Below are 11550 nucleotides of genomic sequence, written 5' to 3'. Positions count from 1 at the left end.
ATATCACAATTTACCGTGTCAACACAAGCAAAATCCTTGCCCTCCCCGGGCCTCAGTTTCCCCATCTGTAAAATGAAAAGCTGGAAACTCTCTAGGGAAACTTCCAGCTCTAAACATTCCGTGAGTCTTCTCTAGATGCTTGGTACTTGGGAAGGAGGCACTAGGAGTATTAATGCTCCGGGGCAAGAATATTTAATGCTTTGGGACTACAGCACCAATAGGCAGCCTAAAGAGAGATTACAACACAGCAACGAGGATCGAAGGATCCAAGGGGAAGGCCGGGAATGCTTGAAGGGGCGGGGATCTCAGCTCCCATCACCCCAACAGGTAAACCGGCTCCCAGCCCACACCCACAGCAGCTCCAAGTAAGCTCCAGAGAGAAGGTGGGACCAGGGCGGCAACCAGCGGAAACTGCCCAGAGGCCGGCGCGCGCCACGCTCAGGCGATTGACAGCGGCTAGACCAATGGGATGCTTCCGCAGGGCCCAAACGCCTGTTCGATTGGTTGTCTTGGGCGCAAAGTGAGACGAATGAGACTGCGGGGGGCGGGTCGAGGCGATGACGTAGTCTGCGGCTGCGGCCGCCTCGAATCGGCGGTGGCCAGCTTGGTGTTTGAGGCCAATGAACGGCGTCCAACGCGCGGGGACTCCACCAATCGGAGGCCTCCACGACGGGGCTGGGGGGTGGCTATATAAGAGAAGTCGGCGCCGGTTCGGGGCCCAGACTTGACCAACGGACTTGCAGGAAGCGTGTGACAAACTATTGATACTTCCCCCGAACGAGCCGTGCGAGGTAAGCGCCACGACCTTGGGCCCTAAGCAGGGGAAGGGAGAAGGAGAAGGGAACCGAACTGAGCTAGGCCTCGTCCAGACCCGCCGGGGCGGCCTGGCCGGCCCTGGGGGAGCGTCTGCCCATAGGCAGCCATGATGGGCCCCGGTCGGCCCCGGCCTCCCCTCAGCGAGCGCGGCCGTGTCTCCGCAGGTTGTCTACTGTTCACATCGCGGTCACCCCCATTGAGGGAATCTCCTCGGGCGAGCAGAGCGGCGGCGGGCGGAAGCGCAGAGAGGCAGGAGGGCGGGCGGACCGACGGACAGGATGAGGCGCTCGCTCGTGACGGCGGTGGCGGCGGCGGCGGCAGCTCTGCTGCTCCTGGCGGCCGTGGGGGTGCGGGCCGAAGAGGACGACAAGAAGGAGGACGTGGGCACCGTGGTGGGCATCGACCTGGGCACCACCTACTCGTGGTAAGAGCAGCAGCCGCTCCTGCCTCGGCAATCTGGGGTGATGGTCGGGGGCAGCCCCGGCTTCTGACAGCCGCCTCTGGGCCTGGGCTCGTGATTGGGTGGGTCCAGGCTGGAAAATTTCCGCAGGCCTTTGTTGGGCCTTTCTCCTCTGCCCTGGAAGGTGTTCTTCTTCCGGACTGAGGCTGGAGGCCGGAGACGGGGTCCTGGAGGGGGGCGCAGGCCCAGCCTACGTGTCCTTCCCAGGCATGAGATGGGAGCATCCCTTAGGCCCGGGCAGTTGTCTGGACAGAAACCCGCTTTCCCAAGGTCGGGGCAGGGGGAGGGTCAACGGGGAGGACGCCTCTTCAGACTTTTTTCCCATTCCCACTGTTAGTGGCTTCTTTCTCAACAACTGTATCCAAGACTCATGTGTTTTCTGGCTTGCCCTTATCTCTAGCGTTGGTGTGTTTAAGAATGGCCGTGTGGAAATTATTGCCAATGACCAGGGCAACCGAATCACACCTTCCTATGTTGCCTTCACCCCGGAGGGAGAGCGGCTCATAGGTGATGCCGCCAAAAACCAGCTCACTTCCAACCCGGAGAACACGGTCTTTGATGCCAAGCGGCTGATTGGCCGCACGTGGAATGACCCCTCCGTGCAGCAGGACATTAAATATCTGCCTTTCAAGGTCTGTTTTTCTCTCTTATTGTGAGTTAATAATATATTGGTAGGATGAAGGAAGTTAAACCTCAGCTGATTGGAAGACCTCTAGGATGTAGTTTTGAACCTCAGCTCTGTTACTGAACTTTGAATTCTTAAAAAAGTGATTTAAACCAAGTGGCTTCTTCCTGAGCCTTACTTGATATTAGTTTAATATGACCCCCTTGTTTTAAAGATCTCAGAGGTTTGGTTTTTTTTTCCTAGTTCTGTGATCTTTAAAATGGTTTAAACCATTAGAACACTAATGGTACTTGAACAAGCAGTGTTCCAATAAAACCAAGCCTGGGAAAAACACAAGCTCTTTGTGACGTAGTAGTATTGGTCCAACCATATTACAAAGGAGTTCTTTTTAGCATATGATCAGTATTGGCTTTGATTAAAATCACCAAGTTCTTGGAAAGTATATTTAATTCAACAGAAACCTATATGACTGCTTTGGACAGCGTAGTATTAGTACTAGGGGGGTAAATTAGACTAGTCCCAGTTCTCATGGTATCTAGTAGGTAATTTAAGACACTAATATAGAATTAACTTAATGTCAGAAAATTTAAGACTATAATGTCTTAACAAAGCAGATGTGTGCCTATATTTAATACAATTCATTTGTGTGTAAATAATCAGATCTTCTTAATTCTTTTAAAATAGGTGGTTGAAAAGAAGACCAAACCATACATTCAGGTGGATGTTGGGGGTGGACAAACAAAGACATTTGCTCCTGAAGAAATTTCTGCCATGGTCCTAACTAAGATGAAGGAAACAGCTGAGGCATATCTAGGCAAGAAGGTAATAACTTTAGAAAATCGGTAGTCATTTGGGAAAATGTAGGACTCATAACATTTGACATTGTTACTGTAACATAGTTTTGAAGAGAGGTAGAGTAGCATACTACATAAAAAACTGGCTTTGAATGATGTACTGTTTCTGACACACGTGAGCTATGTGAACTGAGGGCAAGTAAATTATTTTAGCATTCCAAGCAATTCTGTCAGACTTGAGTTTTAGAGCAGGTGCTTGCCTCCATTGGAAGTGGGAGTTTCTTATGCCAATGAAATTACAGCTCCTTTCACCATATAGTGTAACCTTAAAACTGGTATGATTAATGATGGAAGGGATGGGTAGGCAAGATGTAGTAGTAGAAAACCATTTACTGATTAGGAAAAAAATGAAGACATAAGTTTATATACTAGATGTATTACTTAACATGATTTTTGGAAAAATTACAATTTCTTCAATGCTGTTTTTCCTGTAAAATGAGAAAATAGAATAGGCCAATAAGATCTCTAAAAATCTATGATTCTATGGCGGCTACTGACATAATCATGGCCTCAAATGAGGAATTTTTCTTCCCTGGGCACTACGGTCCAAAACAAAAGTTTAGGCTAGGATGATATCTTCATGTCCATTCCAGTTCAGAACTATACTTATGAGTAAATAAAAATCACAGTGGAACTTTGTGAAAGAATTTAAAAGGACAACTTTTTATTTTAGGTTACTCATGCAGTTGTTACTGTTCCTGCTTATTTCAATGATGCCCAGCGCCAAGCAACCAAAGATGCTGGTACTATTGCTGGTCTTAATGTTATGAGGATCATTAATGAACCGTAAGTATTGAAAACCTTGGAGATTAAAAATGCTTTGGAAATAGGGGGAATCCTAATCTGACTTAGCCCTGTTCTTTTCTCACCAGTACGGCGGCTGCCATTGCCTACGGCCTAGACAAGAGGGAGGGAGAAAAGAACATCCTTGTGTTTGATCTGGGTGGCGGCACCTTCGATGTGTCCTTGCTCACCATTGACAATGGAGTGTTTGAAGTGGTGGCCACAAATGGTGACACTCACCTGGGTGGAGAAGATTTTGATCAACGAGTCATGGAGCATTTTATTAAATTGTACAAAAAGAAAACTGGAAAAGATGTGAGGAAAGACAACAGAGCTGTGCAGAAACTTCGACGGGAGGTTGAGAAAGCTAAACGGGCCTTGTCTTCTCAACATCAGGCGAGAATTGAAATTGAATCTTTCTTTGAAGGCGAAGACTTCTCTGAGACACTCACTCGTGCCAAGTTTGAAGAACTAAACATGGTGGGTTTATAGGAGATATGGTATGGTATTGTGAACTATGGTGGGATAACAGAGTTTACTTACCCTGTTAATTATGGTGTGATAAAGACATCCAAGTGATTATATATTACTGGTTCTGTTTTAGGATTTGTTCCGGTCTACTATGAAACCTGTCCAGAAAGTACTAGAAGATTCAGACTTAAAGAAGTCTGATATTGATGAAATTGTTCTTGTTGGGGGCTCTACCCGGATCCCTAAAATACAGCTATTAGTGAAAGAGTTCTTCAATGGCAAAGAGCCATCCCGGGGCATTAATCCAGACGAAGCTGTTGCTTATGGTGCTGCTGTCCAGGCTGGTGTGTTGTCTGGTGACCAAGATACTGGTAGGTCAACATCTTAGCATTTCCAAAAGACTTTAATAGAATTTCCAACATATTTCTTTTTGGAGCCATTATCAAGGACTAGCTTATGATTTGTGACCTGTATTTGATGCAAGAATATCGAGATAGATTAGAAATAATCCACAATGCTAAGTGTGGTGATGTGGTATACATAAATTATTTTGTGTGGTCATTAAAGGACTATTACTAATGTAGAATTTACTTTGAAACTAATTCTCTTTTTGTTTTATAGGTGATCTGGTGCTCCTTGATGTGTGTCCTCTTACACTTGGCATTGAAACTGTTGGTGGTGTTATGACCAAACTGATCCCAAGAAATACTGTTGTGCCCACCAAGAAATCTCAGATCTTTTCTACTGCTTCTGATAATCAGCCAACTGTCACTATCAAAGTCTATGAAGGTAATATATTTTAATATAAAGAAATAAACCATACTAAGTGAACTTGACTATTAAAAGTTTTCCTTAGAATAGTACTAATAATTAGAGATGAGAAAATTGAGGCTAAAGAAAAATTCTTGCCTGTGGCCCCAACTGGGATGTAAATACTTGTATACTATTCTGCCTGCCATCTTGGGCACTGGGAAATAGGATGTTGCCTCTCTTTAATTCTTAGTCATTGGGGGGAAAATATATATATATACACACACACACACACATCCAAAGTGATCCTAAAACTTGTTTTTCCCAATTCCTGCCTTATTGCCTTCTTATTGAAACCATACTGCCTTTTGCTGTTAACTTTTTGAAATAAGATACTAAGCTAAGTATTTTGCTTATACACCAAACAAAGATTGGAACATTCAATTTTGATTGGGCTACCTTTGGGGAAGGAAGTTCTTGCCAGTGGTATTCTTGGGGCTAAGGTTGAATGAACATAAAGGAATTAACTCTAAAGATAATGATAAAATATTAAAGAGTTGGAAGACTTGGGTTTGAGTCACAGATATGATTATTTTGATTAACCATGGGCTTGTCTCCCTTCTCAGTGACTTTCAGGCTTCTCAGTTTCCTTACCTGTAAAATTAATTGTTGGACTAGTTAGCACCTGACAATTTGTCAGATGTGTTGTAGAAGGAATAGGGGTTAGCCTAGATAAAATGATTTAAAAGTTAAATGTGATATTCTATAGCTTGCGTGCAATTTGTGCCAATTGGTATCCTAGCAGCATTGTAAGTAATGATGGAATATCTTTGTAGGTGAGCGACCTCTGACCAAAGATAACCATCTGCTGGGAACATTTGACCTAACGGGTATTCCTCCTGCTCCTCGTGGGGTCCCTCAGATTGAAGTCACCTTTGAAATAGATGTGAATGGTATTCTTCGGGTCACAGCTGAGGACAAAGGCACAGGAAACAAGAACAAGATCACAATCACCAATGACCAAAACCGACTCACACCAGAAGAGATTGAGAGGATGGTAAATGATGCAGAGAAGTTTGCTGAGGAGGACAAGAAGCTTAAGGAGCGTATTGATAGCCGAAATGAGCTGGAGAGTTATGCCTATTCACTGAAGAACCAGATTGGTGATAAGGAAAAGCTGGGTGGAAAACTCTCCTCTGAAGACAAGGAGATTGTAGAAAAAGCAGTGGAAGAAAAGATTGAGTGGCTTGAGAGTCACCAAGATGCAGAGATTGAAGATTTCAAAGCAAAAAAGAAGGAACTTGAAGAGATCGTCCAGCCTATTGTTAGCAAGCTCTATGGTGGTGCAGGCCCTCCCCCAGGGAGTGAAGAAACAGGAGAAAAAGATGAGTTGTAGACACCATTTGTGTGCGCTGTAATATTGTAAATACTGGACTCAGGAACTTTTTGTTAGAAGAAATGGAGAGAACTCAATCTCGAATGTAATTGGAATCTTCACTATGGAGTGGAGTTGAAAATGCTATAGCCCAAGTGGCTGTTTGCTGCTTTTGTTAGCAGTTACTCATGGGGGTGGGGGTGAGGGGGGAATGGTGGGAAGGGGATAGGGGACTAAAATTGGCTTAAGGGGGGAGGGGCAAAGAAACCTGGGTTGGGAAATGTGTTCACCTCGGAAATGTTCTATTTAACAATTGGGTCATGTGCATTTTGGTGTAGAACTTTTTTTCTACCATTAAGTGATACCAATAAATGTTTGTTATTTACACAGTGGTTTTTGTGACTTTAAAAAACTGACTTCTGTAACCCATTTGAAGTTTACAAATAACATGATGAAAGGTAAGAGATTGCTAGTATTAGGACTCACTTTATAAGAGAGCAAGTGATGAATCAGCTTTCAGTCTTCAAGCCTAGTGGTGGAAGTTGGATACTGGAGTTAGAGCTACATTAGGACCTTGTCCCCTTATACACAACTAGTCAATGGCAGAAGTAATAAAACAGGTTTTCTGAGTTCTAGGCCAATATTTTCTATTTCACCAAATAGTCCTTCCCAAATGGGCTAGAAACTGATTTAGTACTCTTATTTCCATGGAGTAATATGGTTTCATTTATCCTGTAGGATAAGGATTCTTAATCTGGGATACATGAACTCAAATGGGGAAAAAACTACATCTTTATTCTCAATGCCCTTTGTTTTCCTTTCATAATCGTGTGTGTGTGTGTGTGTGTGTGTGTGTGTGTGTCCATGTCCATGTCCATGCATTTCTAAACATTTTGAGAAGGGGTCCGTAGACTTTACTATGCTACTACCAAAGGAGTTCATGATGAGAAACAAGGTTAAGAACTCCTGCTCTAGGAAAGCCAGACTCAACATAGAAAGAAATAGGGTCTTTATTGAGGAACAGATAAGACAAAGGGCAAGTTGATTTATCTTTAGATATCTGTCAAATGAGGGTTTGAACTAGATTAATAAAAAAGGTGCCTTTTAGCCCTGCTCTTGATTTTTCTTACCTTTTCAGAGATTTTTCAGAGGGGTTACACTGTAAAGAGCCTACTAAGGTTAGACATGGCTATGTATTCCTTACTAGAATTGTTAAGTATGTTAAACAAAAACGGACTTTAAAGAGCATCTATGAAACTCAAAGGAGGAAAAAAAGTACCAGAGAGATAACAGGACTTAGCAAAGGTTACTTAACAGTTAAACATGGATCACGACTCTCTTGATCTGTGGTACATAGTTATTTTTTCTCTGCCAGGGAACCTTTGAAAATGACAACAAATTACTTGGATCTTGTGCTTAATATTTATTTTGGTACTAATTCTTTAAACAATCTTTTCAAAAGTAATTCTAAGCACATACGCATTGACATTTGGTGGAAAGGGCTGGATGACACCCAATTGGAGATTAATAATTACAAATTACAATTAAAATACTCAACCAAAAGTAACTTTTAAATAAAGTTTTTAGAATGTCATTTAAATACTTACAGCAACTTTCATTCTTCTGTTAACTAAAAGAACAGTCATAAAGCAATAGTGGGGTTTAAGCACAAGTTAGTTTCTAAGTTCCCCAAGACTTGCTTCTAACAACTTTATTTCAGAAAATGCTCCGAGGGACCAGGACTTCAGTCTTCAGTATTTGTGTGTAACAAAGCAAATTAGATAATATCTGAAATTGAAGTGATCTGGTCTTAGGTCACTAGCTTCTGGATATGGTGTACAGTTCACAAAGCTTCTTAACTCTACCACAAAGGTATTATGACAATTTTCTACATAAGAAAAAGGCTCATGAGTTTATGACTTGCTTATTTGTCACAGCTAATTACAAGTGAGTTCCACTTTCAAGTTTGCACAATGACCTCAAGGAAGATAATAAGGGTATTGCCCATTTTACAGGTATAAAATGAGTTTTGTAAGTTGCTTAAATATCTAGGAAATTTCAGAGGCAGAAACTGAACCCAGGTCTCTCCAACAGTTAAGTTGGAGTGAGAATTCACATTTAAATTTCCCAAAATTAAGTTCCATGCTTTTTCTTCAATAGCTGTCTTACCAGATGCAACTTCTTTGATTGTTTCTTATTTTGTTGAATTCTTGTTAAAGAAAAAAATCCTGACATTTAAGACTGGCTGCTGCTAGTTAATATTTTCAATTCAAACTCATAGCAGCAGCAATACTCAATGACTTAGTATTCAAATTCTAGTTATTAACATTTACATGTCCAAACACAACTCGGCACCCTATCCCTCTCAAGACATTTCCCCCCAAACTTATCAATATTGACACCACCATCCTAGTCTCCCAAGTTGACAGCATCAGAGGATCAGTCTTAACTCTTCCCTGTTCCTTACTCCCTATATCTAGTCAGGTGACAAATCTCGTCAATTAAATGTGCACAGCATCTTAATCCCCCTTCTCCCCACTCTGACACTACTCTTCTTTCTCCTGGATTAATGCGTTAGCCTCCCAATTAGAGGAGCTTTTAGTCTCCCCTTACCTTTATCTGCACAGTTGCCAAGATAATCTCCCTAAAAATAAAAAGGTCACTTTGCTGCTCAAAGAATCTTCAGTGATTTCCTTATTGCCTCTAGGATAAAATGCAAACTCTCCATCCTGACCTTCAAAGTCCCTCACAATTTGACACTAGTTCATCTTTTTAGGTATTTCATATTCTCTTTCATACTGCTTGCCAGCCAAAATGATCCAGTAGCTCTTCCCCAAACCCAACATACATATCTTGCTCCTACTTTTCTGTATAGATTGTTCTAAAATATGTTCCCTCTTCATGGTCACCTCTTAGAATATTTAGTTTCCTTTAGTTCTCAGCTCAGGTGGCACCCCCACCCCACCCCAATAAGGAAAGCCTTTTTTGACCTCCCTCAGTTAACACTCTCTTCCTCTTCAATTTATATTTATTAAACTGTTTACTTGTTTGTATCTTCAAAAAAATGTAAGCTCCTTGAGGGCAGAGACTGTATGTTGTTTGTATCCTTAATACCTACCCCAGTACTATTACACATAATAGATGCTTTAATATGATTATCAAATTTGAGTGCCCATCACACCCGACCTCCTATGCTAAACTCTGGGATTACAGAAATGAGATACCAACCTTATTCAGAGTTTTTCACTACAGAGAGAGTGTGGGTTAGGGTTAGGGAGGTAAACCATGTATAGAGATTTTTAAAAAAATGCACATAAGTGAAATTCCATTTTGAGTGAGATTTTTCTGTTTAGAAAAGTGAGTCATCCTTATGAAAATAAAGTCAAACGTTTAAAGACTATATATTTAAACAGGTATGGAACTGCATGTAACAGCATGAAAAATAGATTTAGTCCCAATTGCTGCTTATCTGTGTGACCCTGGGAAAAAAAAAATTTCTCTGGGCCTCAGTTTCTCCATCTATTAAATGGGGGTGTTAAACTAGATAGCCGTTAAGGTTCTAAATCTACAACCCCATATTCTCTAGCTGCTTATAGAATATCTCCACTTGGTCATCCCACTGCTACAATCAATTATCAAATCCTGTCAATTATACCTCTGCATATCTCCTTCTGCCCTGTTCCCTCTACCACCAACCTTCAAAAACCATCTTGCCTAGGTTACTGTAATAGCTTCCTAGCAGAGATTTCTGCTCCTACTCTTTGCTTCTACCAATCCATCCTTCATATTCTGCCAGAATACTGTTTTGTTTTTACAAATAAATCTATTCATGTCATTCTTCTACTCAAAAATATTCTAGTGCTTTCTATTGCCTCTTGAGTAAGACTGATTCCTTTGCCTGGCGTCCAAGGTCCTTCACAATGTTATGATTTTCCTCTACATACTCTATGCTCCAGGAAAAATGAACTGCTTCCCTATCTCTAGAATCCACCATCTTCCTATGACTGCTATTGTTTATAGTTCCTTACACCTGCCATGCCCACCCTATCTCTCTAACCAAATCCCCAGCCATTATTTAATCCCAGCCCAAATGTCAGCTCCCCTATGAAGCTATGCTTGATCCCCTAACATCTGTTAATGAATTTTCCCTTGAAACTCACATAACATTTTCTTTTGTGCCTCTCTAATTTATGTCATGTGCAATATATCTATGAGTGCTGGTGTCTTATCCCCCTACTAGACTGTAAACAGCTGAAAGTAGAACTTGTGTCTTATCTAAACTTTCTCCTGGTATGCTGTACACAGTAGGCATTTAATAAATGTTGAACATAAATGAATACTTTTTATTATTATTATTTTTTTAGGCAATTGGGGTTAAGTAATTTGCCCAGGGTCACACAGCTAGTAAGTGTCAAATGTTTGGTCTGAGGCTGGATTTGAACTCAGGTCCTCCTCATTATGAATAAATACTTGAAGCAGAAAGCTGGTGTCTGGAATAGTGAGATTAGGTAGATGTGGGTAGAACTAGGGACTTGAAAGTGAGGTAGAAATTTATATGTGATATGGTTATCAATAGGTACCAATTGTAGGTTATGTTTATAGAGTTGTAGGAAACAGAGCATGAAGGGTCCTTAGAGATTATCTAGGCTAACTTTCTCATTTTGCACTTGAGGAAAATGAGATGAAGAGGGATTAAATGACTAATGTCATGCAGTAAAGCAGTCCAGCCAACATTTGAAACTAGGTTTTCTGATTCCAGTATTCTTGGATTAAACCATCCTTGTTTCTGAGAACTAAATTGTCTAAAGGCAAATCTCATAGTGACTTGCAAGATGTGGGACAGGGAGAGAGGAGAGGCAGGAATTAGGGAAGAGACCATTGCTTTGAAAAGAGACATCCTCCCAAGAACAGTAGGACCAGTCCTGCCATACAAAACTCAATAAAGCTAATGAATGTTCAATCCCTCTCCTTGAATGAATGGCCTTTTGCTGAAAATTGTTTAGTAGTTTGAGATCTCTTTTCAGTTCAAGCTGCAATGAACGCCTTTGCTGCAGAACTGCAGTTTAATACAAACCACCTGACTGTATTGACTTTTGTGAAACATAGACATATTGGTTGACAAGTAGTTCCTGCAGCTATCTAGGTCACGCTGCTAGTGCAAGATAGGATTTCCATGATCATAGGGAGAAAATGTGGTAGAGGGGGAAAAGTACTGGACTAAGTGTCAGGAAATGATGAAAGTCCTAGTTCTCTTACTAGTTGGTATGACCTTAGGCAAGTTACTAAACCAACCACTAAGTCTTAATTTCCTCATAAGTAAAATAAGAGGGTTGGACCAGGTGATCTCTAAGCCTGTTTGGAATTCCAGCATCTTGTGTTTCATGTTCTAATAGTCTAAATTGTAAGGCAGAGGTTC

General features: G+C 41.5%; 1 protein-coding gene across 1 annotated transcript; it reads left to right on the top strand.

The window, feature by feature from the left end:
• The first annotated feature begins 685 nt into the window (after positions 1-685).
• Positions 686-6521, top strand: LOC114046961 (endoplasmic reticulum chaperone BiP). The gene is made up of 9 exons (XM_027867616.1): positions 686-791; positions 981-1240; positions 1677-1908; positions 2586-2723; positions 3429-3541; positions 3628-4018; positions 4143-4380; positions 4631-4798; positions 5596-6521. Exons 2-9 carry the CDS (start codon positions 1095-1097, stop codon positions 6153-6155), a joined length of 1986 nt encoding a protein of 661 aa, XP_027723417.1. The 5' UTR covers positions 686-791; positions 981-1094; the 3' UTR covers positions 6156-6521.
• Positions 6522-11550: the final 5029 nt, after the last annotated feature.

This window comes from Vombatus ursinus, unplaced genomic scaffold (genome assembly GCF_900497805.2).
Source record: "Vombatus ursinus unplaced genomic scaffold, bare-nosed wombat genome assembly UNPS02014786.1, whole genome shotgun sequence".
NCBI classification, from domain to species: Eukaryota; Metazoa; Chordata; class Mammalia; order Diprotodontia; family Vombatidae; genus Vombatus; species Vombatus ursinus.
The sequence above is the reverse complement of the archived record's forward strand: the minus strand, read 5'-3'. Positions and strand labels throughout refer to the sequence as shown.

Excerpts from the sequence above, each read along its gene's own strand:
- LOC114046961 (XM_027867616.1), top strand. The coding sequence starts at position 1,095 with ATGAGGCGCTCGCTCGTGACGGCGGTGGCGGCGGCGGCGGCAGCTCTG. Across the intron at positions 4,019-4,142 it reads AGTTTGAAGAACTAAACATG|GATTTGTTCCGGTCTACTAT; the intron begins GTGGGTTTATAG and ends GTTCTGTTTTAG. Across the intron at positions 4,799-5,595 it reads CACTATCAAAGTCTATGAAG|GTGAGCGACCTCTGACCAAA; the intron begins GTAATATATTTT and ends ATATCTTTGTAG.